The sequence below is a fragment of the Solanum dulcamara genome, chromosome 5, assembly GCF_947179165.1.
Source record: "Solanum dulcamara chromosome 5, daSolDulc1.2, whole genome shotgun sequence".
NCBI classification, from domain to species: domain Eukaryota; kingdom Viridiplantae; phylum Streptophyta; class Magnoliopsida; order Solanales; family Solanaceae; genus Solanum; species Solanum dulcamara.
Window position 1 is genome coordinate 73,164,664 of NC_077241.1, and position 26,897 is coordinate 73,191,560.

Here is a 26,897-nt window from a genome sequence, read left to right on the forward strand (position 1 = left end):
TCTAGATGAGCTTCAAAGTAATATATTTTCTTATTCCACTAGTTTTGAGTGACCAAACATTAACATTATGTAAGTATCACTTTGATGTTACAGAAACAAAAACTAAAGAAAATCTTATTCAAGCTCAAGCTAATTAAAACTAGAAAGCCACAGCATGAGTAGCCTTGGCTTCATGAAGCTCCATTTTGGCCTCTGCTTCCTTTGCTCTCCTTCTCTCTTCTGCTATGTCCTTCTCTTCCTTTGTCCTTGCTCCCACTTTCTCTGCCTGCACTACTTCAAGAATATTAGTATTACTACTCTACAAACATTGAAAAATACATAGTAGAAATACTAGAATTGAGAGACTTTTTCTTGAGTATTGGCTTTGAAGATGTCAACATGTTCCTTGGCTGCAGCTGCTGCGTTGCTTACTCTCTCCTTTACCGAATGCATCTCTTCTTCTACTTCTTTTCTTTCTTTCTTTTTTTGGCTTGACCTAACATATCTTTTCTAAAGTTTAATAATTAAGGTGTTATAAAAATTATTGTGGCAAAATATTTTAGAGAAAGTAGAAGGAAGAAAGGAGAATAGAGGAGTAAAAGATTAAATAACTTCACAATTCAAGAAGTAGAAAATATGAAGAGAGAGGAAGATTAATAGCATGTTTGGATTGACTTATTTTTAAGCAGCTTATAAGTTGAAAACTGTTTATAAGTTAAAAAAAAAAAAAGTAGGTGCAGGCCAACTTTTTTTTTTTTGACTTATAAACTGCTTTCAACTTAAAAACTGCTTAAAATAAGTTGATCCAAATAAACCCAACTATTTATTTGGGCTTATTTTAAGCACAAAATGACTTTAAGTTGGTCAGTCAAACACTCAAAAAAGCTGAAAACAGCTTATAAGCCAATCCAAACGGCCTCTAAGTTGTTTTTCTTCTTCATACTATTACAATGCCAAAACATGGCATTTATAGGGATGAAAAGAACAATGAGAAAGTGATGTTTACAAGGTGGGCAATCCACTTTCATAAGGTGGACAATCCACTTTCATAACACTCCCCTTTGGATGTCCACTTGTAAAAAAAAAAAATTTATAAGAAATAATATACATAATTCTCAACTCCCATAGATGTTGTGTCTCGTTAAAAAAAAACTTTACTAGAAAAAAATAAATGGGAAAAAGCCTAGTGAAGGAAAAAGAGTACACATATCTGGTAATACGCCTTGAGCATTGCCTCATTAAAAATTTTACCAGGAAAACCCAGTGGGACAAAACCATGGTTAAGAGAAAAAGAGTGCAGCGCGTATTTTACTCCCCCTGATGAAAACTTCATTTGATATTTTGGAGACGACGCATTCTAACCTTATATCTTAACTTCTCAAAAGTTGATGTTGGTAATGCTTTTGTGAATAAATCTGCAAGATTATCACTTGAACGAACTTGTTGTACATCAATATCACCATTCTTCTGTATATCATGTGTGAAGAATAATTTTGGTGAAATATGTTTCGTTCTGTCTTCTTTTATGAAGCCACTGTTTAATTGGGCTATGCACGCGGCATTGTCTTCAAATATAACTGTGGTACTTTGACATCATTTTCAAGGCCACATCTTTTTTTGATGAATTGTGTCATCAATCTCAACCACACACATTCTCTACTTGCTTCATGAATTGTTATTATTTCAGCATGATTTGAAGAAGTAGCAACAATAGACTGCTTTGTAGATAGTCATGATATAGCAGTTCCTCCGTATGTAAATAGATATCCTGTCTGAGATCGAGCTTTATGTGGGTCTGATAAATAACCTGCATCTGCATAACCAATAAGGTCTGTACAACCTTTGTTAGTATAAAACAAACTCATATCAATAGTACGCTTAAGGTATCGCAAAATATGTTTGATACCGTTCCAATGCGTTCGCGTTAGGGATGAACTATACCTTGCCAGCAAATTAACAGAAAATGTTATATCAAGCCTAGCTGCGTTAGTAAAATATATAAGTGCACCAATAGCACTGAGATATGGTACTTTAGGACCAAAAAGTTCTTCATCCTATTCTCGAGGTCGAAATGAATCTTTTTCCACTTCAAGTGATCGAACAATCATTGGAGTACTTAATGGATGTGCTTTGTCCATGTAAAATCTTTTAAAGATTTTTTCAGTGTAGGCAGATTGATAGACAAAGACCCCGTCTGCTAAATGTTTAATTTGCAGACCTAGATAAAGTTTTGTCTTTCCAAGATCTTTCATCTCAAATTCTTTCTTTAGATATTCAATTGCCTTTTGGACCTCTTCAGGGGTCCCAATGAGATTTATGTCATCAACATAAACGGCGAATATAACAAACTCTAGTTTCGTTTTCTTAATAAAAACACATGGACAAATAACATCATTAATATAGCCTTCATTTATTAAGTACTCACTTAGACGATTATACCACATACGTCCTGATTATTTCAAACCATATAATGATCTTTACAATTTCATTGAGTATATTTCTCGAGACTTATTACATGTTTTAGGCAATTTTAATCCTTCTAGGATTTTCATGTAAATTTCATTATCAAGTGAACCATAAAGGTAAGCCGTAACTACATCCATTAAATGCATTTCAAGATTTTTATATACAACTAGACTAATGAGATATCGAAATGTTATTCCATCCATAACAGGTGAATATGTTTCTTCATAATTGACCCCGGGTCTTTGAGAGAATACTTGTGCAACAAGGCGTGCCTTGTATCTCACAATTTCATTTCTCTCATTTTGTTTTCGCACAAAAATCCATTTATAGCCAACTAGTTTTACACCTTCAGGGGTTTGGACTAAAGGTCCAAAAACCTCGCATTTAGCAAGTGAGTCTAATTCTGATTGAATTGCCTTTTGTCATTCTGGTCAATCACATCTACGTCGACATTCTTCGACAGATTTAAGCTCAATACTTTCACTATCTTGCATGAGGTTAATTGCAACATTATATGCAAAAACATTATCCACCGTAATTTTCGATCGATCTAAATTTATCTCATCACCGGTAGAACTTATTGAAAGTTCTTCATTCACTTGAGTCTCGGGTTCACTGATTTCTTCAGGAATATCAGGATTGTTATATCGAAAAAAGACGGTTTAAAATTAATTTCATCTTTATAAGAAAAAATCAATTTTAGTAAAAAAAAAAGTCGCCACTTAATTTTTTAAAGAAATTAAGAAAACTTAATTTAAAAGACTCTAACAGATTTAAGTCTTAAAAATTTAGAGAAAAATGGTACGAGGTTCATATTACTATTTTAAGAAGGTTTTAGCACTTAAAATAGCCGCTAACATGCGGTTATCCAACGATTTGAAATTTATTTGACTAACTTTGGGAAATATTAATTTAAAAGAAAACGAAGACTTTGAAATTATTTTTATATAAAAAAAAATAAAATAACAAAATTGATAAAACTTAAATATTTGATTATAATATACATGTATATATATATATATATATATATAAAGAAGTAAAAGTTTATCAATGACTAAGTAAATATAGAAAATTATTTTAAGAATAAATTAACATGAATTGGTTTATCTTTAGGGGAATCTAATTAGGTTAAAACAAATTAAAATTAATAGCTAAGAAAATCATGAACGACATGAATTAATTAATTGTTACAAACCGAATCAATAAAATAATAAATAAAAATAAGTAATGAACATATAAAAATACGGCCCGACACTTAGTTTCTGTACGTCTGGACTAAGCTGTTGGGCCACCTGCGTTTTGGACTTTGGGGCCAATTCTGATGTATATCACAACTGTATATACACTGTATATTAGTGCATACAACCAACAGTTTTCTTGTATATCAGATATACATAAAATTGCATATCAGTCAATTTTGCTCCAGCGCCTGTAGAAATACTTAGTAAACATGTTAATAATAAATAATATAAATAGTAATAATAAAAATAAAAATAATAACAATAATAATAATAATACTAATACAAAAATAAAAAACCGTCTTATGAACATGGGAGGCCTTGGAAAGCAACGGTAATTTCTTCATCGGCCATTTCAACTTGTAATATATAATATATAATGTAAACTTAAATTAAAATTTCCGTCTTTAAAATGGAGAGGCCTCGAAACCCGACGGAGAGATTTTTCATTGGCCAAAATAAAGTCTGTTACATAAGTAGTAGGCATGTAATCATCCCTCCAAATAATAAAAAAAACTATTTAAAACTTATTTTAAAGAAGTGGGTACTAACTTTATTTAAAGTAGTAGTAAAATAACTTTATTTAAAGTAGTAGGGTAATTACTTTATTTAAAGTAATAGAGTAATGACTTTATTTAAAGTAGTGGTGAAATAACTTTATTTAAAGTAGTAGGGTAATAACTTTATTTAAAGTAGTAGGGTAACAACTTTATTTAAAGTAGTAGGGTAATAACTTTATTTAAAGTAGTAGGGTAACAACTTTATTTAAAGTAGTAGGGTAATAGCTTTATTTAAAGTAGTGGGGTAATAACTTTATTTAAAGTAGTAGGGTAATAATTTTATTTAAAGTAGTGGTGAAATAACTTTATTTAAAGTAGTAGGGTAATAACTTTATTTAAAGTAGTAGGATAACAACTTTATTTCAAATTTAATAAAGGGAGACAAAATTAATTGTGATAAATGCCAAAATAATTACTACATGCTAGCAAATTTTGTAAAAAAAATACTATAATTATTTCCTAACAGTCAAATATTTCAATCAACAAATTATGCCTGATTAGCAAAATATTAAACATTTCCCAAATCTAAATCAAGAAAATAAAATATCGATTATCAATTAGCTAATCAAATAGATACCCAAATTAAAAGATATGCATTTAGACAATAACAAATAATAACAATCTCACCGTAAAAAAAAAACTTAATTAAATACAAGAATATAAACATGAACATAATTAAAATGTAAGAACATGAATATGAACACGAAACCTTAATTAAATACAAGAATATAAACATGAACATAATTAAAATGTAAGAACATGAAACCTTAATTAAATACAAGAATATAAACATGAACATAATTAAAATGTAAGAACATGAAACCTTAATTAAATACAAGAATATAAACATGAACATAATTAAAGTGTAAGAACATAAATATGAACATGAACATAAACATAAACATAAACATAAACATAAACATGAACATGAAAATGAACATGAACATGAACATGAACATGAACATGAACATGAACATGAACATGAACATGAACATGAACATGAACATGAACATGAACAACAACAACAACAACAAAAATAACATAAATATGCTTTGCAATCTTAATCAATTATGAATGAACAAAAAATCTTTGAATCTCGAGTTTAGCAAATCATTTGGAGCAAAAAATAAAGAATTAAAGTGATGTAGTAACATGTGAACAATATGAATCTTATAAGCAAGAAAATAACAATAATGGTTAGAGTAATTAATCAGCCCAACATTTGTTATGAAAACAAAATCAGTAAAAAGAGTCTAACATGAGAAAGATCTAAATCTTCCAAGCAAGAAAACTTATCAAGAACACCAAACACAAGATGTAATCAACCCAACATATACACAATAATCATAAAAAAAAGAATGAACTTTTAGATCTAAAAGAACACAACATATATAGAAAAATAAAGTTAAACGAAACCATACCAAGACGGATTTGTAAAGATCCGTCTTAAACCTCTCGTCTTGTTAGTCTAGCGGCGGCTTGGTGGCTTTTCCTGCGTGTTTCGTCGGAGCTCTCGCCGGAGACGAGTGGAAGAGAAGTATTCGGTGGTATGTAAGAGGAGAGAGATTGAGAGATAATGGGAGAGCATGGTGAGGAGGGTAACTTGTCTTGTTTTCTCTTCTTTTTTTTTTTTGAGAAGATGAAGAGAGTGTAGAGAGAGAGAGATAGTGAAGAAGTGAGTTTTTTGAGATAGAGAGAGAGATAGTCAAGAAGTGAGTTTTTTGAGAGAGAGAGAGATAGTGAAGAAGTGAGTTTTTTGAGAGAGAGAGAGATAGTGAAGAAGTGAGTTTAGAGAGATGGATAGTTGTTTGATAATGGAAAAAGAAAAGAAAGGATATTTTTTATTTATTTTTATTTTTTTTTAGAAAAAACTAAAATTTTCAAAAATACAAACCATAATTAAACTAACCTAACTAAAATTTATTTAGTAGTAAAAAAAAAATCTTTTGAGATAATTTTCGAATAATAACATAAATAGTAATCAAAGATATAGTTATATAGAAATATGTATGTTATACTAAAATTTATATAAAGATAAAAATAGTTAAGAATAATATGAAAATATATATATATATATATATATACATATATTATTATTTTTTTTATTTTTTTTTTATAAAAGCTAATTATTTCAAAATGTTCGAATTCAAAAAAACTCGATAGCTAATTTGCGTTGTGGATGGTCAAAATTGGGTGTCAACAAGGATTACTCAAATGTTGACCTTCTTCAGGAGGTTCTTGTGTAGTATCATCTTTATTATTTTTCACGTTTCTCTTTCTAGGATTTTTATCCTTTGAACCCAATGGTCTACCACACTTCAGGCGTATTTGGGATTCAGAAGCTATGATACTAGTAGATGACCCTTTTGGGACATCAATCCGGATAGACACATTCACTGCAGAGACATATGACTTAGTTATCCGTTTCAAATTAGTAAATGCATTTGGCATTTTATTAGCTATTTTCTGTAAGTGGATGATCTTCTGGACCTCCTGCTCACATGTGCGGGTACGTGGATCAAAATGAGATAGTGATAAAAAATTTCATGCAATTTTTTTTTGTGGTTCCTTTTTCTCTCCCCCTAATTGCGGAAAAATTATTTTATCAAACCGACAATCTACAAATCGAGCAGTGAATAAGTCTCCAGTCAACAGTTCAAGGTATCAAATTATGGAGGGTGAGTCAAACCCAACGTAAATGCCCAATCTTCATTGAGGGCCCATCTTTGTACGTTGTGGTGGTGCTACAGGCACATATACCACACAACTAAAAATTCTTAGATGAGCTATATTTGGCTCATGACCAAATACTAATTGTGACGAAGAGTATTTATTATAATGTGTCGGTCTGAAACGTACAAGTGCTGCTGCATGTAAGATAGCATGACCCCAAATAGTAATTGACAATTTTGTTTTCATTAGTAGAAGTTTTGTTATTAATTGTAGGCGCTTAATAAATGACTCTGCAAGGCCATTTTGAGTATGAACATGAGGAACAGAATGTTCAATTTTTATCCCAATTGACAAGCAATAATCATCAAAAGCTTGGGATGTAAATTCTCCAGCATTATCAAGACGAATGACCTTAATTGGATAATCTGGGAATTGCGCCCTTAATCTTATTATTTGTGCCAACAACTTCACAAACGCCAGGTTGCGAGATGATAACAAGCACACATGAGACCATCTAGATGATGCATCTATCAGGACAATAAAATATCTAAACAATCCACTAGGTGGATGAATAGGTCTACATATATCTCCATGTATACGCTCTAAAAATAGGAGATTCGATGCCAACCTTCAAGGTCGATGGTCTGACAATTAATTTGCCTTGATAACAAGCAGCACATGAAAAATTCATCATTCGTAAGAATCTTCTGGTTCTTTAACGAATGTCTAGTTGAATTTTCAAGAATTCGTCTCATCATTATTGATCCAGGATGACCTATTCGATCATGCCAAAGCATAAATGTATTTGGATCAGTAAACTTCTGGTTTACGATCATATGTGCTTCAATTGCACTAATGTTTTCATAATATAGGCCAGACGATAAAGTTGGTAATTTTTCCAAAACATATTTCTGGCTTGAGACACTCTTGGTTGTACCAAGTTATTCAGTATTCATTTCATTTAGTGTCTCAACATGATATCCATTTCTGCGGATATCTTTAAAACTTAACAAGTTTCTTGGGGATTTAGAAGAAAATAGTGCATCTTCTATAATAATTTTTGTCCCCTTAGGCAGAATTATAATAACTCTTCCGAAGCCTTCAATCATTTTTGAATTACCAGATATTGTAGTAACATTAGCTTTTCTTCTAAGCAAATTGAAAAAATATTTCTCGTCTTTAAAAATAGCATAAGTTGTTCCACTATCAATTACACAAATATCCTTTTGATTGATCATTGATCCAAACAAGATTTGAGGCATTTTGATATTTTCTTCAATAAGAAATAAAATAAGTATTAAAACAACACAAATTTCATTTATTTACACGGACTATACAAACATAATATTTAGTACAGATAAATAAAAAGAAAAATTATTTACATATTGTTAATCTTATCGATATTCATATTTTTTTCTGAAAAATTAAAGAAATCAGCTACATCCAAATGCACAGGCTCAATATTATCCTCAGAGATAAAATTAGTCTCTAGATTATTTTCTGCCTTTTTCAAGGATGCCTGATATAGCTGAACCAAGCGTTTTGACGATCGGCAAGTCCGCGATCAGTGTCCCACACCTCCACATCTATGACATACACTTTCTGAATTTTTCTTTGGTAAAACTTTTGCCTTTTTACCCTGCCTTTTATATTGCTGATCATTTTTCGGTGTCAATCGAGTATCATTATTATAATTTATTTTTCGCCCATAACCATGACCACGACTGGGGCCATGACCTTTTTCTCGTTGGTTATAATTTGTCTGATTCACTTCTAGGAGTGGCAAAGAATCAACGGGCCGACTATTATGATTTTTCATTAATAATTCATTATGTCGTTCAGCAATAAGAAGGTGAGATAGCAATTCAGAATATTTTGTAAAACCTTTTTCGCGATATTGCTGCTGCAGGAGTATATTCGCGGGTGGAAATGTGGAGTATATTTTTTCGAGTTTATCTTGCTCGGTGATTTCGTCTCCGCATAAATTTAACTGAGCTATAATTCTAAATAAGGCTGAATTATATTCAGTTATATTTTTGAAGTCCATTAGTCTCATATTTAACCATTCATGACGTGTTTGTGGAAGCATGACCAACTTCAGGTGGTCATATTTTTTTTTTAATTTTTTCACAATTTCAGGGGATCATTTAATGTAAGATATTGTAATTTGAGCCCCTCGTGAAGATGGTGGCGGAGCAAAATCATAACTTTTGCATGGTCTTGACTAGATGCCGTGTTATAATCTTTGATGGTGTCTGTCATACCCATCGATTCTAGATGAATTTCGATATCTAGTGCCCATGAGGAGTAACCTTTTCCAGAAATGTCCAGAGCCACAAATTTAAGTTTTGAAATATTTGTCATTTTATGAAAATAAAATAAAATAAAAATCTTACCACTTTTTGTTACCTTGAAAAAAATAGCCGGAGCCTCGTGCCGATAACGTGTTATAAAAATTATTGTGGCAAAATATTTTAGAAAAAATAGGAGGAAGAAAGGAGAATAGAGGAGTAAAAGATTAAATAATTTCACAATTCAAGAAGTAGAAAATATGAAGAAGAGAGAGGAAGATTAAGTTCTTTTTCTTTTTCATACAATTACAATGCCAAAATATGGCATTTATAGGGATGAAAAGAACAATGAGAAAGTAATGTCTACAAGGTGGGCAATCCACTTTCATAAGGTGGACAATCCACCTTCATAACATAAGGTTTATTTTAGGGATCTCTAATAATAATTAGATCGTTATGTATATCCATGACACCTGCCACGTGGCCACCATGCAACCTTCCTCATCCAGTTTGATGCCACGTCTACTAGCGTTCCAATAGTTTTGAATTGCTTTTCAATTTTTTCAAAAAACAAAGGACAGTTTTTTTTATGTTAATATCTTAAAGGAAAAAAGTTTAAATATGTCATCGAACTTTGATAAAAAAATTATTTATGTCATTCGTGTTTGAGAAAAGGCTCATCTAAGCCAATTATTTTTTAACTCCGATTTTATAAAATCATCAAAACAATTTTTAACACTTTTCTATTGAAATTTTTGAATCAAATGTACTGTTTTTGCCTTTTCTTCTTCAAGAACACCAAAAACATATGAAAAACACCAGAAACTTCAAATTTTCAACTTCTTCAATTTTTTATGAAATCACCTCAAATTTCAATAGTAGCATCCCTCCGAGATAGATATCAAAATCCAATATTTTTTGAGCTTGAATTCAACCTAACCCAATAAGATACACTTAAAATTTCTTCCAAGTTTCAAAACTTTAACCTGCAATGTTCAAAATTCTACTAAATAAATAAAGGGTGTAATAGGTAAAAAAAATACTTTCTTGATTTTTCAAAAATAAAAAATAAAAGTGAAAATCAAATTAGAAAATATTTTACAAATAAGAGGAATAGAAGGAGTATTAAATCATATTAATTTACTTTTCATTATTACCCCTTTGATTATTTTCAAATTATTTTTTTCGAAAATATAAATTAGGTAAGAACCTCATTAAATAAAGAATAATATGAAAAATAATTCAAAAATTCTTTTAAAGTAAAAAAATAATCTCAACAATTTAACTAAAGAAAGTATTATAAAAGGAAAAGGCTCATAAATATCTCTCTGAGAAAAGACTCATAAATATTTTTCTTCCACCTTTTGGTTTAAAAATATTTCTAACCTATTTTTTGTTTTAAGAATACCCCTAACCTATTGGAAATGACTCAAAAATACCTTTCATCCATCTTTTGATCTAAAAATACCATCAACCTTTGTTATTTGTTCAAGAATATCTCTCCTTCCACCTTTTAATCTAAAAATACCATCAACCTTTGTTATTTCTTTATATTTGTATATCTAATATTTATGATTTTAATATCGTTTAAACTTTTACTATATAAAAATATGTAATTTTCTTATTTGAACTAAATCAATTTTTTTGTAAATAGTAAATGTTTATTCGACTAAAAGATTAAAATCGATTAGAGAACTTCTACTTAAAATTTGAATCAATAAATAGTTACATATTTTTTTTTTAGTATTGAGGATAAATCGTTAAGTCTATGAAATATCGATTAAAATGTGTAATCTCCAACATAATTTTTATTCGACTAAAAAATTTAGTAAATAGACATCTTATTAAAAAATCTTCTACTTATAATTTGAATAAATAAATAATTATTTTCTTTAGTGTTGAGGATAAATCTTTATGTCTATAAATATGTTAATTAGCCAAAGTTTATCCTTTTTCCTTTTAATCTTTGTTACTAAAAAGTTTGATAAGATAAAGAATTTATTTTTCATTTCAAATATGGTTAGACTTAAATATTTTAAATATTTTGGGATAAGCTAATATTAAGAATTTGAATAAATAAAAAATTATCTTTTAGAACAAATAAAATAACTAATTAATTAGTAAAAAAATTCAATTAAATTAAATTTGGTTTGATTGTATTTTTATAGTAAAAAATAGAAGGAAGGGTATTCTTTAACCAAAAATAAAAATTAAGGATATTTTTAGACCAAAAAGTGGATAAATGTTATGATATAAACATTGTGGATGTCCATTCACCCTTTTCCCCTAATCCCATTAATCTTTCTTTTTCCCTAACCCAATTAATCACCTTTTACCCAACCCAATTATTCATTTTTTAGCTTTGTAAATTTGGCTATAAATAGTCATGCCAAAGAATAAAAATTATATAGACATTGATATTTTCTCAACTATTTCTCTCTCTTTTATTGTCTCCTTTTTCTTATATTACTAAATTAGTTTATTTTACAATAATAAAGAATATTTTAAAGCTATTTTCAAAAAATTAGAAATATTTTTGAGCCAAAAAAATAAACTGAAAATATTTTTAAATTAAAAAATAAAAAATAATAATTTATAAGCCTTTTTCCACAGGTGATAGAGGAATATTTACGAACCTTTTCCCTATTATAAAGAGTTTTTTGGGTTGTTCATTCAATTCGCTGGTGGTGACCAACTTTCAAATTTAGAGGCAGCATTGGGATTGGGATCTATGTAGACTGTAGCTCAACATTAATTACTGCTAATTTAAACTTCATTTTCCAAATAACAAATACGATAAAAAAAAAATACTTCTTTCTATTTTATATTAATTGAATTTTTAAAATAGCATATATATTAAAAAAAATATTTAAAGATAAAATTTGAACTATATGTTTTTTTATTATCTTTTTGTTTAATAAACATTATAAATATAAAATCATAAATACAAATAGTCTTTTATTAGAATATAATTTTATAAGTAATATAGTTTACTCCTAAAAAAATTATAAAACTTTACAAAATTTCAAATATTTTTATTGAATTTTGAACAAATTTAACAATTTTAAACAATGTAAAAACAGCGGCAAGTTGACTGGAAATTGAAAAACTGACACACATTGAAAACCTAAATCTTTGACATCGTCGTGTGTGTCGACACTCCACAGATTTGAGAGGATGTTTGTCTCTAGCAATTAAGCAAACACATGGGGAAGAACAACTTAAATTATAACAACCTCCTCACCCTCCCTTTCATATTATTTACTTTCTGCGTTTAAAAAAAATGACATTTTTTAAAAATTTATGTAAAAAATAATATTTTTTTTAATAATATCTTTCCACATGGTATATTTCAAACTACTAGATTAAAGAATATTTTTATACATTTAATATAATTTTAATTTAAGATTATAAAATTAAAAAGTCTTCTTTATTTTCTTAAATTCTGTGCCAAATCAAATCAAGTCATTCTTTTTGAAACGAAGGAAGTATCTATTAAGTATATTAAAAAGAGTAGATATTTCTTGAAAGTATGAATTTGACCAACGTAGGAAAACTAAATGATTAGTTCATGTTCATTGGTAAAATTTATTAATTAAAATAAATTAATTTTATGTTAATTTATTGAAAACTAACTTCAAGATAACACTAAATAGGGGTACAATCTTAAGGGACGTGAAATCTGAAATGGTGATAAATAAATAGAAACGGAAAAAGTATTTCAAAAATAGATTTTCATATTCCCTTTATTTAGTTTTACTTGTTCATTATTTCAAAAATAGATTTTCATCTTTATTTGTCATTTTAACATATCAAAAAAAGATAATTTTTTTTTTATATTTTACCCTTAATAATAATTACTTATTATCAAAATTATTTTTCAAGACCTAATACTAAATATTCTCTTTAATACATACTAAATAAATTTATACGATACTAATATAGATTATCGTGCATGATATGACTATTTTACGCTTAACAAGAGATCTCTTGGGATTCAAGCCTTAATATGAGCCAATACACTTTCTAATAAAAGCAATTATGTAAGTACCACACTGTCACCACAATCGTTACTGGTCATCAAAACTTAAGTTCAAAGTATAAATTAACAGCCTGAGTTTCCCAACGATACCCCACATGGTAGGGTCGAGCCTATTAAAGTAAAAGTCTGCTCCACTTTATACGCGGTTTGTATGTCGTGATATTTAATAAAATTATTTTATCTACTTTCTATAAATGATAATTTATTTCAATATAAATATCAAAATGATGGAATAAAACCACTGGGGTGCTTGCAAATTCAACGTGCTCAAAAACACTACTCACGTATATTTTGACAATACTTGTCTGCCTTAGTTTTTTTTTTTTTTTTTTGTAAGAAAGGGAGAAGACTAACTTTTAGAAAATCTTCGTTCGTTAAAAGTTTGACTTTATTTATATTTGAGAAAAAAAATATTTATTTCATTATTTTTTAACTAAAATCATCAAATAATTTTTAACATTTTTCAATTGAAGTTTTAACTATAAATCACTTGAAAATTTGAACATAGACTCAAAAAAACTAGAAAATAAGAATTAAATGTCAGAAATAACAACAAAAATACGGATCAAAATAATTTTTTGAAATTTTTGAATATACCATTAAAAAATGCTCAAGTTTTGAAACTTTAAAAATTATTTGAGCCCTTTCCCTTTTAGGAAAAAAAAAAACAAAATAATTTGTCTCTAGTTGTATTCGAGTAATAAATGGAGACAATGATGGTTCCTTTCGACATTAGCAACTTCATTTTCTACTTGTAGCTTGTAAAGAGTAGCGATGGATAGCGATAGCAAGCAACTCCACCTCCTCTTCCTTCCTTACTTCGCCACTGGTCATATCATCCCATTAGTTAACGCCGCCAGGCTATTCGCCTTCCACGGCGGCGTCAAAGTCACCATCCTCACTACCCACCACAACGCCTCCCTATTCCGATCTTCTATTGACAACGATGTCGGCGATGGCCATTCCAATATCTCTATCCATACTCTTAAGTTCCCATCCACTGAAGTTGGGTTGCCTGAAGGAATCGAGAACTTCAGCTCTGCCTCTTCACCGGAAATCGCCGGCAAAATATTTTACGCCATTTATCTTCTCCAGAAACCAATGGAAGATAAAATTCATGAAATCCATCCTGATTGTATCTTCTCTGATATGTATTTCCCATGGACCGTCGATATTGCCAAGGAGCTCAACATCCCCAGGCTATTGTTCAACCAGTCCAGCTACATGTACAATTCCATTCTGCACAATCTTAGGCTTTACAAGCCTCAGGAACACCTCATCAAACAGATGGAATCCAAAAGTACTACTTTCTCGGTTCCGGGTTTACCAGATAATATTGAGTTCAAATTATCGCAACTTACAGATGATCTGATAAAGCCTGTGGATGAGAGGAATGCTTATGACGAAATGCTTGATCGAGCTAGAGAATCCGAGGATCGAAGCTACGGCATTGTTCACGACACTTTTTACGAGCTAGAACCTACCTACGCTGACTACTATCAGAAGATGAAGAAAACCAAAGTTTGGCAAATTGGTCCCATCTCTCATTTTTCTTCCAAATTAACCCGAAGAAAAGAGCTGATTAATGCTGCCGATGATAGTAACTCAGCTGTCGTTGTAGAGTGGTTGAATGAGCAGAAGTACAAATCGGTCCTGTACGTCTCTTTTGGGACCGTAGTTAGATTCCCAGAGGACCAACTCACTGAAATCGCAAAAGCTCTAAAAGCTTCGAGCGTCCCTTTCATTTGGGTAGTGAGGAAGGACCAATCAGCACAAGCCACGTGGTTGCCGGAGGAGAAAAAAGGTCTGATTATTACTGGGTGGGCGCCGCAACTAACCATCCTGGATCATTCGTCCGTCGGAGGATTCATGACACACTGTGGATGGAATTCGGTGCTCGAAGCTATCATCGCTGGCGTGCCGTTGGTGACGTGGCCAGTGTACGCCGAACAATTCTACAATGAAAAGCTTGCGGAGGTTATGGGGTTAGGGGTGAAAGTGGGAGCAGAAATACATAACCCGGACCCTGCTAAGATCTTAAGCCCTGTGATAGAGAGCGAAAAGATCAAAGAAGCAATAGAGAGATTAATGGATGGATCAAAGGAAAGTCAGAAAATTAGGGAGAAAGTAATGGCTACGAGTGAGATGGCTAAAAATGCAGTCGAAGAAAGCGGATCTTCATGGAACAATCTCACCGCGCTCATTGATGATATCAAGAATTTCACTTCGACGAAGATGGATTAACAATTTTAAATATTGATGTAAAAGAAGTTGCTGCATCTCCTTGAATTTAGTCTTTTCCTTAATTGTTTTTTTTTTTTAAAGTTATCAATAAAATGACTGCTTAATTTTTTCCCCCTTTTAATAAGGAAAAATACATGACATTATTTATTTTAATGGATAAAACGCCATTAATATAAAGAAAAATAATTATTTTGCACTTTTTTATTAATTAAAAAATATATAAAAAAGTCCTTTAAAAATGATTTGTTTATCAGAAAATAAAAAAGAATTGAGGAGCATTGTGAAATGTGAAGATCTTATTTAAGATGAAAAGAGAAAACTTAAATTAGAGAGAATAGGTGGGAATAGGTTAAACGCAGTGGATTTAAAATAAAATTGAATATTTAAAATTGGGAGGTGAGACATTTATTTTACCCATTTTTTTGAATTTGCATATATCCTTTCATTAAAATTAGGAAAAACTACATAGATACGCATTCATATCATATTTATTATTTCAAAATATAATTTTAAATAATTATCTATTATTTCACTATTTATTAATTATGTATTAGATTTGAAGTTAGATATATTAAAATTCATTCCTCCTTAAAAATAACCTAAAATAGAGTCATACTTAATTTTTTTTTTTTAATTTACTCTTTTACTCCAAATTAATCCACTCGCTCTCTTAATTCTTCTCCTCCATGTTCATCGCCCAAAAAACTTTTTGGTTAATTTAAACTTGGCCATGATGGTATTATTTTTCGTTGATATTTCCTTGATACCTACGAGAGATAGAGTATCGTTGGGGTTTTGGTGACTCATTGAATTTTGTTGGTGATGAGAAGAGTAGCGAGGAACAAAAATTTTTCCGCCAATTTGGTGGAGTTAATTCGTCGTAAACAACGATTTCATGGTAGTGAGGAGACGAATAGTGAAGTGGCGCTGGTCTTTGGATCGAAAGAAGAGAGAGACAAAAGGGATAGGAGGAGACGGTGGTCAAAATTTTTATATATCTAAGTGTGTATATATTTGACAAAATATATATCTAACTAAGTGCATATGTATTTACAAAACATACGCATATATCTAAATAAGAGTTGATCAGCTTTAATGATCAACAATTAAATAGAAAGATATTTGTGATCTTTTTTAATAATAATAATAATATATTTAATCTTAAAAATAATTAAAAAATATATTTAAGTTATTTCAAATAGTTTTAACCTTTTCCATTAAAACAATACAAAACACAATACTTATGATACAATGGGTTGAATATGCAATCCATCCAGACAGAGTATTACTATTAGTTAACGACTCGTACCATTATCCGGTTGTACCCTGAAACACAAACAACAGAAACTCTCTCGCTCAATGGATCTTCAATCTCCTTGTAGCGCTTGCACTTCCCTTCACCGAAAACCTCCTCTTGTCCGGCGACTATCTTCTCTCAATTCCGTCAACTTCCCTTTGAACTCCGTCAAATGCTGCCGGAAAACTCCACCGAAGGTTCTAACTCCCGTTGCCGTCGCCGTCTCTGGCCAAAATGGTAGCAGCTATTCTCCATCAGTTCCCACTCACAAAGTCACCGTTCTCGACCGCCAACGTGGCGTAGTTCACGAATTCCTCGTCCCCGAGGTATTGATTCTAATTGATTTTCCATTTCTGCTAAATGTCTGCGTTCTGTTTTGAAATGTGTCTGTATATGCACAATCATGTTAAATTTACTATGATTAAGTATACAATTTAATTAGCCTGATAAACCTGATGTTGAGGACACGTGTATTGCTTAGATGATGCAGCCACATCCGTTAATTGTTTTCTGTATATTGACAAGTTTATGAAGAATTGATTTGGAATGCAGGACCAATATATACTTCATACTGCAGAGGCTCAGAACATTACGCTACCCTTCGCTTGCAGGCATGGTATTGATTCATAGACAATAGATAACAAAACATGTTTTTTGTTTTCTTATTTAGTTGTTAATCTATTTGTTCTCCCTACATTTTAAGTTGCTCTTCAGTGATCTGATTGGCCCACAAGCATGTTATTGAGTATTGGAATAGAATAGGTTAAAATGGAGGATGATAGATATAGCTGATTCATGTAACCAGTCTCAACTAGTTTGGGATTTAGTTGTTATCACTGTCTAAATTTTGGAGCTTGAGGCCTGAACATGGTTTGGACTGTGAGATTTCCTTTATTTTCTTTTGTGGCCTATCTAAAAGGACTATTATAGGAGAAAGAATGTTAATGTGCAAGTGCAATTTTCCGATGTGTAACTTTGATTTTTATTTTTTTTTGGATATAGAGGATGAATTAGAATTGCCTTTATTCTTTTATAGTAGGATGAATGACCATGCTCCTGGTCCCTTCCGATCATTCTATATGCTACTGGAAGTTCTCTATTGTTTATAAAGATATATCTTCCCCGAATCATTTGAAAAGTCGTAGTGCTTAAAGATCTTTTTATGGGTAACAGCTAACATGTGATATTGAGGTAGCAATGGTGAGATGGTTATGGACTTGTGGTGAATAACATTAGCCTTTGCTAATTCACTGTTTAATCCTATAACTGAGATCATACTTTTGTGGTAGATTTGGTTACTCTTGGACTATTTAGACTTACTTTCTGGAAGTTTGAAATTGTTACTATCTTGCAATTCAGAATCTTGACAAACAAGGTCAAATTGAACATTCATCTCAAATGTGCGACAATTTTGAAATTAGTCGTGACAACACAAGGAGAACTGGACAATATTTTTGCACTTTAGCCTCTTAGAGATTTGAAATGGGGAAATATTTTGAAGCATATTGCAGTTTACTCCTTAATCCATGCTCCTAGCAACCCTTGTCCAAAAAAATAATAATCTGCTAATGGCATATTAGCCTCTATATTTTCTTGTGTCATGCTATACTCCCTTGAATAGTGAAATGCTAAGGAAATTACACAAGCCTTGGAAGAAAACATTGAAGAGAAATTGCATGAATTAAACCAGCTCCGGGCTCCCCACCCAACTCCACAACCCTCTTTTCAATCTATCTCTGTATCCCCCTCCTGCTACATTTCATCAGCAAAATGATTCTGCAATTTAATTTCCCATGCCTTTGAGCATGCAACAAAAAAGGAACTTTCCCTATCTATTATGTTGTACAACTACTTATGCAACAAAGACTAGAAGACGAAAGAGTACTATGATTTTTTAATTTTTTTTGGAAGAGTACTATGAATCTTGAATAGAGCATCAGAGCTTTTCCAATGGTCTGATTAAGACCTACATGTAAGTTAGGAGGAGTCAAAACTCATCATTCATCTAATTACACTCCATAATCTTCCCTGCCATCTCCTCACTTAAATTTCTTTCAGCAGTTCTTTACAAGATAGCTTCTATAATTATGTCTTGGACTTTTCATAAAAGAGAGGATTCCTTAAGAAAAGTCTAGGTGTTAGCAACAACTGTTTAGAGGTGCAAACCGTAATTCCGAAAGTTGTATTTTGAAGGCATAGTTTTACACAGAACTGGGGGCTTTTTATAAGAGAAGCTTAAAGAAAAAAGTCATGGCTCCTAGACATTTTTTTAATGTTGTAAACCCACTTTCTCCCTTCCCCCCCCCCCCCCCCAAAAAAAAAAAAGAAAAAATTATCTCTTGTGAACTTAACTTTATTAACCTCCTCATAATGCATACAAGGATACAAACCCAAAGCTACATTTTTCATGTCACATGATGGGGTTTTTGCACTGTTAGCTAAGTGATTTAGCTCACTTTTGAAATGAAGGAGAAAGCGGTAGTGATCTTTGCTTACAATATTTGGTCACAATCCTCCTTTCTCTTTGCTGTGAAGCTTCATTTTAATGTCTGAGGTTTCTTTCTTCGACGGTCGCGACCGTCGCGTCCACTGAAATTGTAGTCATTCAAAGTTAGAGTTTTGCAAGAGAAATTTAAGAAAGTGTTTCGAAATCACTTTATGGACCTCTTTCAGGGTATTGTGATTTTATTTTCAGGTTTATTAGGAATGTTATTCTAATTTTATTTCTCTTTGTACATATCTGATTTAATGGATTGCTCGTTTCTCATCATGGACCTATATCTAGTGATTGAACATTATGAATCTTTGTGTCTTAACCCAAGTTCAGTTCTAACATCTAACACAGTAGTAATAAACATGTGTTGAAAAATATGAACATAGCCACAATTTCAAATTTTGGCAATTTAAGATGGAAACTTTGTGGGGAACATTTAGATAATTCAGCCAATTGGAGCTTCTATGAACTTGGTGGAGCAAATTCATTTCACTGAGAATTATGTCCAATAAAGTAGAGAAAGTTCAATCCATTGAGGAATATGTGGAACAATTTTAGCTCCTTAAAGATTACGTAGAGAAGATGGAGCAAGTCTTCTATATCCACTTAAAAGATATTGTAGGATTATAGATTTCACCACTTTTTTTACTTGTATATATCAGGGGTTTTGCACCCTTTAACATATCAATGAAGCTGTTATCTCTCTCTAAGAACTTTAAGATAAGGAGAGGCCTTAATTTTCAGTAAGGAGCACAATGCACTTTCTTTGTTGTTTGTTTTAACCTGAAGGTTCTCTTTATTTATTTCTCACAAATGCACCTTCTCTTTGATCTAGGGTCGAACATGTTTGGCTTTGGTTGTTTTTCTTTAACTTCTAACCTGGGGCGGAGCCACCTTACAACCCGTTTCGGCGGAAAATTAGACTATTTATACATGGTTAAAATAATTTTTTATGTATATAGTAAATGTCGAACCCCCTTCGGCTAGTTAATTAGTCTAATTTTTTCAGATTTTGAACCTCTTACTAAAAATTCTGGCTCCGCTACTGCTTCTAACCATTAGTTTTTTCATCAGATTTTCTCCTTATGAAGGTTCTGTTGTATTACATATCTCTAATTTAACAATCCGCTATGTTGAAGGATGTTGCACAAGCTGTGCTGTTCGTGTAAAATCCGGGCAACTTAGACAACCCGAGGCATTAGGGATATCTGCTGAGTTGAAGTCTAAGGTATTTTAAATCATGTAGTGTTTCTGTAGATGCAATTCTTATTGGCCTTTATTTTTTAGACTATTGACTTGTGGGAGCTTTAATTGTTTATCCTTTGTTAGACCTCTGAATGTAAGTTTCTTCTTTTTATGCTCATATATGTGATATAATTAACAAAAAAGATAAATCATGTATATGATGTGACCAGGGATTTCTTGGTCTCAAACTGATGAAGCTGCAAACCTCATCTGCTTGTTATTTGTCTGCAAAACAAATGTTGAGAAGTTGTTCCAAAGTTTTTGTAATGTTTTGAATTCCTAGGCACATCATATACGTGACGTGACTAGGAATTTTGGTCTTGTTCGTTTGCATGTTATTGTCCACAAATCAATCACGATATGTTCTTTCAAAAGGTCTTGGAAGACGGAATTTATAAGCCAAAGCCAAAAGTGCTAATACGCCAGCATCAGCCAAAGCCATCAGTTAGGTTTTTCAGCTTATAAGCACTTTCGATTAGACCAAGTGTTTTACTATTTTATCCTTAATTTCTTTTTCATGCTTCCCGAAATACCCTTATCAAAACAAAATCCCCAGCCCCATCTCAATTATAATTTTGCCAATCGTCCTTTTCATGTACAAATATTTTTTAGTATTACTTTTTGTAAATATTTTTGAGGACATTTCAATCATTTAATAGAAAAATAGCTTATTTACCAAAGATCAATGTTTGTTAATAGTTCAATACTTTTATCTGAACACGTTACTTCTCAGGTATAAAATCAACTCTAGAACTTAAAAGGTGTTTTTCAACACTTGATTCTTACCAGCTACTTTTAATCAGTAAATGCAAACAAGTTGTGTATTCCACTCTGTATACGTGATAATGACAAGACAATTCACAAATTGTTTCATCAATTTGTTAAGGCATAATACATAAACATGACCTTTAACTTGGCTTCAGCTAGCAACTATGACCTCTAACTTTACTAGTGCACAAGTAGGCACCAGTGTTGTGAAAAAGCGCCGAAGCGCTCGCTTTAAGCGTGAAGCGAAGCGAGGCGAGGCACTAGCGCTTCAACACCGTGAAGTGAAGCGATTTCAAAAAAGCGTGCGCTTCATGGGAGAAGCGAGAAGCACGCTTCATCTAGAAGCGAGAAAAAAGGTCGTTTTTTTTGAAAAAGCGGCACTAGGTTTTTTTTTTTAAAAAAAAAACTGTAAAACTTATAATTAATTGTTCCAAGTTGCTGCGACTTCTTCTTCAACTTTGACAGTTCAACCAGGTTAGTTTTTCTTCTTCTGTTCTTCTGTTCTTCTCTTTCTCTTTCTATTTTTATTTCCATTCAGCAGTTCTGCCGTCTGCGCAACTGCTGCGATGTTCTTCTCTTCATCTCTTCTTCTCTTCTTCTTTTTCTATTTCTTCGCAACTGCCGTCTGCGAAGAATTATTTTTTTCAAGTTTTATTCAGTGCCATTTTTTTTTTAAGATAAAGCATATGCTCTGTTTTTTTTCCACATAGTCTGGCTGCTTTATTATTTTTTTTTAATTTTGTTGCAGTTGCTCTTTTAATTTTGCTGCAGCTGCTCTGTTATTGTTTTGACAATTTGACTTGTGTGACTGAATTATTATTCTATTTTTTCTTTGTAGTAAGTTGTATTTTCTTAATGGCACAAAAAAGGAATTCAGCTTGGGCATATGGAATTGCCATGGGAAGTAACACAAAAATTAAATGTGTTTTTTGTGATATGACATATAATGACGGAATATTTCGTCACAAGAAGCATCTTATTGGTGGTTATAAGATGTTAAAGTGTGTCCAAAGGTCCCGAATAGTGTGAAGGAAGAAATAAAAGAGTATTTTACGAAAAAAAATGAATTTAAAACTCAAATGAATCCTGAAGCATCCATGGTTAATCTTGTTGATGATGATGAAATGGATGATGAAGTTGAAGTGAATATGCCAATGGGGCATATTTTATTATCTATGCATATTTTATATTTTATATTTTATATTTTTATACTAAATAACGCTTTTTCTGAAAAAAGCATGCGCTTCGCTTCACGCTTCTCGCTTCTGTGAAGCGAGCCCCTGTCTCTTTTTTTCGCTTCTCGCTTCTCAAAACACTGGTAGGCACTTTAACTATCCAAAACTTGAACAAATAGACACATTCTTCCTACATGACAATTTTGTGTCCTACGTGTATTATGCCACATAGGATGTGTGTGTCTACTTGTTCAATTTTATACAAGTTTAAGTGTCTACATGTGCACATCCAAAGTTAGCGTAGTTTCCATTCTCATCTGATGGGAGGCATACTCTGTCAAATCTTTCTTTCTTACACATCTTAGATGTGTAAGAGATCTGATGGGAGGCATACTCTGTCAAATCCTATCAGCCAGAGTATAGGCTCAGATCACGATGATTGATACCAATTGGTTAAGGTTAATAGATGAGGACACAGAGTGCTCGTAGAGATCTTCCTTACTGATACCTAAAAGAACTGTTTCTTACTTGTATCTTGAATACTAGATATAAGTGAAGTGATGGTCTCTATTTTATCGTGTCTTGTTCTATTCTTATCTTATTTTTTCACCTTGATTAACCTAATATGCTTTAATTTGTAGGGTTATGCACTTCTTTGTGTGGGATTTCCGTCATCTGACCTTGAAGTTGAAACACAGGATGAAGATGAGGTAAGTAACTACTTTGAATTGCAAAAGTTTGACTTTGGTTGGCAATAAAGACTGGGGCTACTTAACCACCCATCACCATCTAAATAATCATGAACTTGGTTGTGAATCAAATGATAGCGGTTTGCAAACTATTTGGTTACTTGACACCCACTTTTCATGGGTTCAGTTTGGGCTATGAAGCATGGGTATGAAATATATGGCCGCATACTAGTTTCATACTTGTGTTAGGTATCAATATTTGACGACAATCTTTGGATACTTACTGTTGATGTTCCAATTTTCTTAATATGTTTGTCTTTTCAACATCACACCCTTCAGGTATGCAAACCAAAGGGCATCACCAAGGTTTTCAGCTCATGCATATGCCGAGTGCAAAAGTTTTTTTCTTTTGTATCATCAGCTATAATATTGCCATATCCATGCAGCTCACACACTACCACAAAGACATTATATGTAATGCACATTATTTACTTTTCTAAACTTCTTTCTCATTCTTTATAATAGACAATTACCCTTGCTTTCGTGAAACCAGGACGTACATGGTTCCTTTGATTAAGAAGATCCCTCAGAAAAAGAAAATAAAGTGAAAGTTTTCTCAAGATACATCATGCAAACATATATAGAGGAATTGCTGTTGTATTTGGAAAGAGATTGGTTAAAATGGAGTTAATGAAATGCCTGGCCCTTTTAGCCCAATCTACTTTTAGCCTATAAACAGTCGGGTTTTTCCCCCTTATGAGTTGTTTTGGTTTTAATCTCATGCCATTCCCGCTCAACCTGCACATTTGTCATTTGAGCCTGGCCTCAAATCTATACCCCAATTTATGCACAAAAATTGGAGTAGATAGCTAGTTACAAAACGAGAAATTCAACCAGGGAAATGGCAATTCATAAGAGTTGCGGAGGAAATGGCTTCCAGTTTTTATATTTTTTATGATATAATTATACTATTTAATTGCTTAAAATAAGCTGATGCCATGATGAACAAATGGCAAAATAATAGGCTCACGGGATAATATATTCTTCTTCTTCTGAATGGTCAGAAAGACAAGATAGAGCTCTTAGAGGACTAGACAAGAAGCAGAAACATGTTTGTGACTCTTGTCCTACAGGACAAGAAACCGGTAAAATATAGAGTTCCAATAGGGTTAGGAAAAAGGCAGAGACATGCTTGTTCTTTGGCCTTTCAGTTTCTATTATAGTGTGTTGCTCCGGCATAATTTCTTTGAGAGATGTGATGTTCAGGTGAGCTTGCAGCAAACTTTTCACATTTCAATTAATATAATAACCTTTCCAACTGCTTTATTTTATGTGGAACTCTGAAGTTATGAGTATTGTATTCCAAGTACCCAGATGGAATTTATATTTTCTCATTGAACTTTAAAGAAAAATTTAGCTAATGAGTTACCTGCAGTTTTTTCTTAATCAGTGGAAAATGAAGCTTTGCTTATATATTGTTAGTTGAAAGGGTGGGGTTTACAGAAAAGTTACTGAAAGCAATTTTCGGAACTCTCCTCTGAACTTTTATCTGAATGAACAATTTTGTAGTTTTGATCTAGTATGCCACCTCGGAAACCTGACATCATGATATATTCAGGTATATTGGCTTCAATTTGGGAGATATTTTGCTCGAGGACCTATTGTAAGTCTTATGTTCCTGTAATTTCCTATTAATCTAGAAAAACAGTTGGAGAGGGAATACTGATGATGTAAGAAAGGGTAACTAATCAACTCAAGTTCCTAAAGGTTAACTTTTCTTTCCTTGTTGCAGGAGAGAGATGACTATGCATTGGAATTAGCTTTGGGAGATGAATAACCTTTCAAGAGTTAGACAATATGGAATCAAAAGCAATATGTACAATTTTCTTGCCTCTCTTGCTATATCTGGGTGTAATATGCTTTCCGCGCCTTTTCCTTAGTGGATTGGCTTTTCTTGTGTACCAGTAGCATATTGAATAAAAATTTATATTCTCTTTTCTTGTCATATAGGTGCTTTCTTAATGACATCTTGTTATGGCTTAATGTTCTTTAAAGTCTTGAAGAGCACATCAGCGTGAGGTGCACTTTCATCTCAATTAATGAGAACTTCCTAGTTATTGAGCATTATTAAACACATTGTAAAAAAAGAGTGTTATTGAACACTCACAAAACTTCTAACTCTGACCAGTAAATGGATGATATCTTTTAGAATTGGAGATTGTCTGACTACAGAAATTCTATTTATCTCTTCCCTTTGACCGACGAACCAACTTCTTGAATATACCACTCGCGTGAACACAACATAGAGTATGCAAAAATAAAGTAATCTCTGATGCATGTCAAAGACTGACCTTTTCTTCTGAATACCATATTGTCATAGAACATTTCATCTGGAACATTAAACGAAACTAAACTATACTGTCAGCAGAAAGGTAACATAATTAGCATTCAGGATAGCACGTTCGGTGAGTCTAAAACAGCTCTTTTATGAAATTTTAGTGAACATCTAGTGACTTGGTCATTCTCCTCAGAAAGTAATGAAAATGGTCATTACTCTACTGCATAATTTCAAGGCTGAAATACCAAGTTGTTCAGCTAGAATCTTTACCAGTGCAAGATGTAAAATTGTAATCCATACGCCATCCTGATATATTAGATGATTTGAAAAATAGTATAGAATCTCATTCCACTGTATGGAATCTCTTTTTCCTTTTCTCAGATTTTGTAGATTGCATAGTATACTAACTTAAGATATTTATTCTTTCTTTTTAAATTCTTCTTGCAATGTCAAGGGTGGAAAAATTAGGAAGATCTACTAATGCTTATTCTTCCGTCCAGAAGGGATAAGAAAGGTAAACAGGAAAGAGAGGATATAGTTATGTGACCCCAAATTGCATATGCCCTATGTTGCATCTACCATTTGATCCATAACTTGTCATTCGATAGGAAGATGTTGACAACTTCGTGAAGTAGATAAGAATCAGCAAAAACTAAACAACCAAGACTTCTTTCAATGATGAAATGCTGACCCTAATCTTTGCTCATTCAGAAAAGGTCTGAGTACATAGCCTACTTGAAGGGAAACTGAAGAACCTCTTAAAGACCATTTCAATTCCATCATATGTCAACATATCATTTTCATTTTTGAGGAAAAAGTATTTTCTGCTTAGTTTTATTCTCTTTTAAATCAACCGTGTAGCTATTGGAGCTCAAAGCATCCAGATCACCCATGTGAAAGGACCATATTGTGGACAAATTAAGGTTTTTCCTGTAATCTTATCATGTGTTGGAAAATCAAGCGTTATCTTTTTCATATAACTGGTCCTGAATTTTAATGAAAGTTCCCATTCATTTGGAAACCATGTATTAGTAGTTTTCTTTCTTCAATATCTTCATTTGGACAGAGATAGGATGTTACTGTACAGCCATATGCTATGTATTTTGTTAGCTAATTTCTGCGATGGTGATATGAATTGTTCAGCAGTTCTGGGCAAGTCCTGTATATTGTCTGTGGTTATAGTTATTAAGAAAAGAATATAGTTTCCAAATCTTGTGGTTACTGATACGACAGCAAGAAAACTTATACAAAAAAACTAAACAATGAGGTTGAAGTGTCTAATTTTTCAACACATGTGCATATTGCGCTGACATGCTTACTTCAGTTCACGGGACGATGAAACGTGAGATATACCCTCCTCTTTATAGGCCCCGGCCTTTGGTCTAGTGGTAAGAGTGC

At 32.0% G+C, this 26,897-nt stretch overlaps 2 protein-coding genes across 3 annotated transcripts; both read left to right on the forward strand.

The window, feature by feature from the left end:
• The first annotated feature begins 13,950 nt into the window (after nt 1-13,950).
• LOC129888479 (nuatigenin 3-beta-glucosyltransferase-like) lies at nt 13,951-15,604 on the forward strand. The gene has a single exon (XM_055963450.1). The coding sequence runs from the start codon at nt 14,024-14,026 to the stop codon at nt 15,491-15,493; it is 1,470 nt and encodes a 489-aa protein (XP_055819425.1). The 5' UTR covers nt 13,951-14,023; the 3' UTR covers nt 15,494-15,604.
• Nucleotides 15,605-16,749: 1,145 nt separating this feature from the next.
• LOC129889710 (ferredoxin C 2, chloroplastic) lies at nt 16,750-25,377 on the forward strand. Of its 2 annotated transcripts, XM_055965116.1 has the most exons (7): nt 16,750-17,116; nt 17,343-17,406; nt 20,424-20,512; nt 23,114-23,182; nt 24,780-24,824; nt 24,954-25,037; nt 25,172-25,377. In XM_055965116.1, exons 1-6 carry the CDS (start codon nt 16,853-16,855, stop codon nt 24,996-24,998), a joined length of 576 nt encoding a protein of 191 aa, XP_055821091.1. In that variant the 5' UTR covers nt 16,750-16,852; the 3' UTR covers nt 24,999-25,037; nt 25,172-25,377. The 2 variants fall into 2 exon arrangements, with proteins under 2 accessions (XP_055821091.1, XP_055821090.1); XM_055965115.1 differs by lacking the exon at nt 25,172-25,377 and having other exon boundaries at nt 24,954-25,166.
• Nucleotides 25,378-26,897: the final 1,520 nt, after the last annotated feature.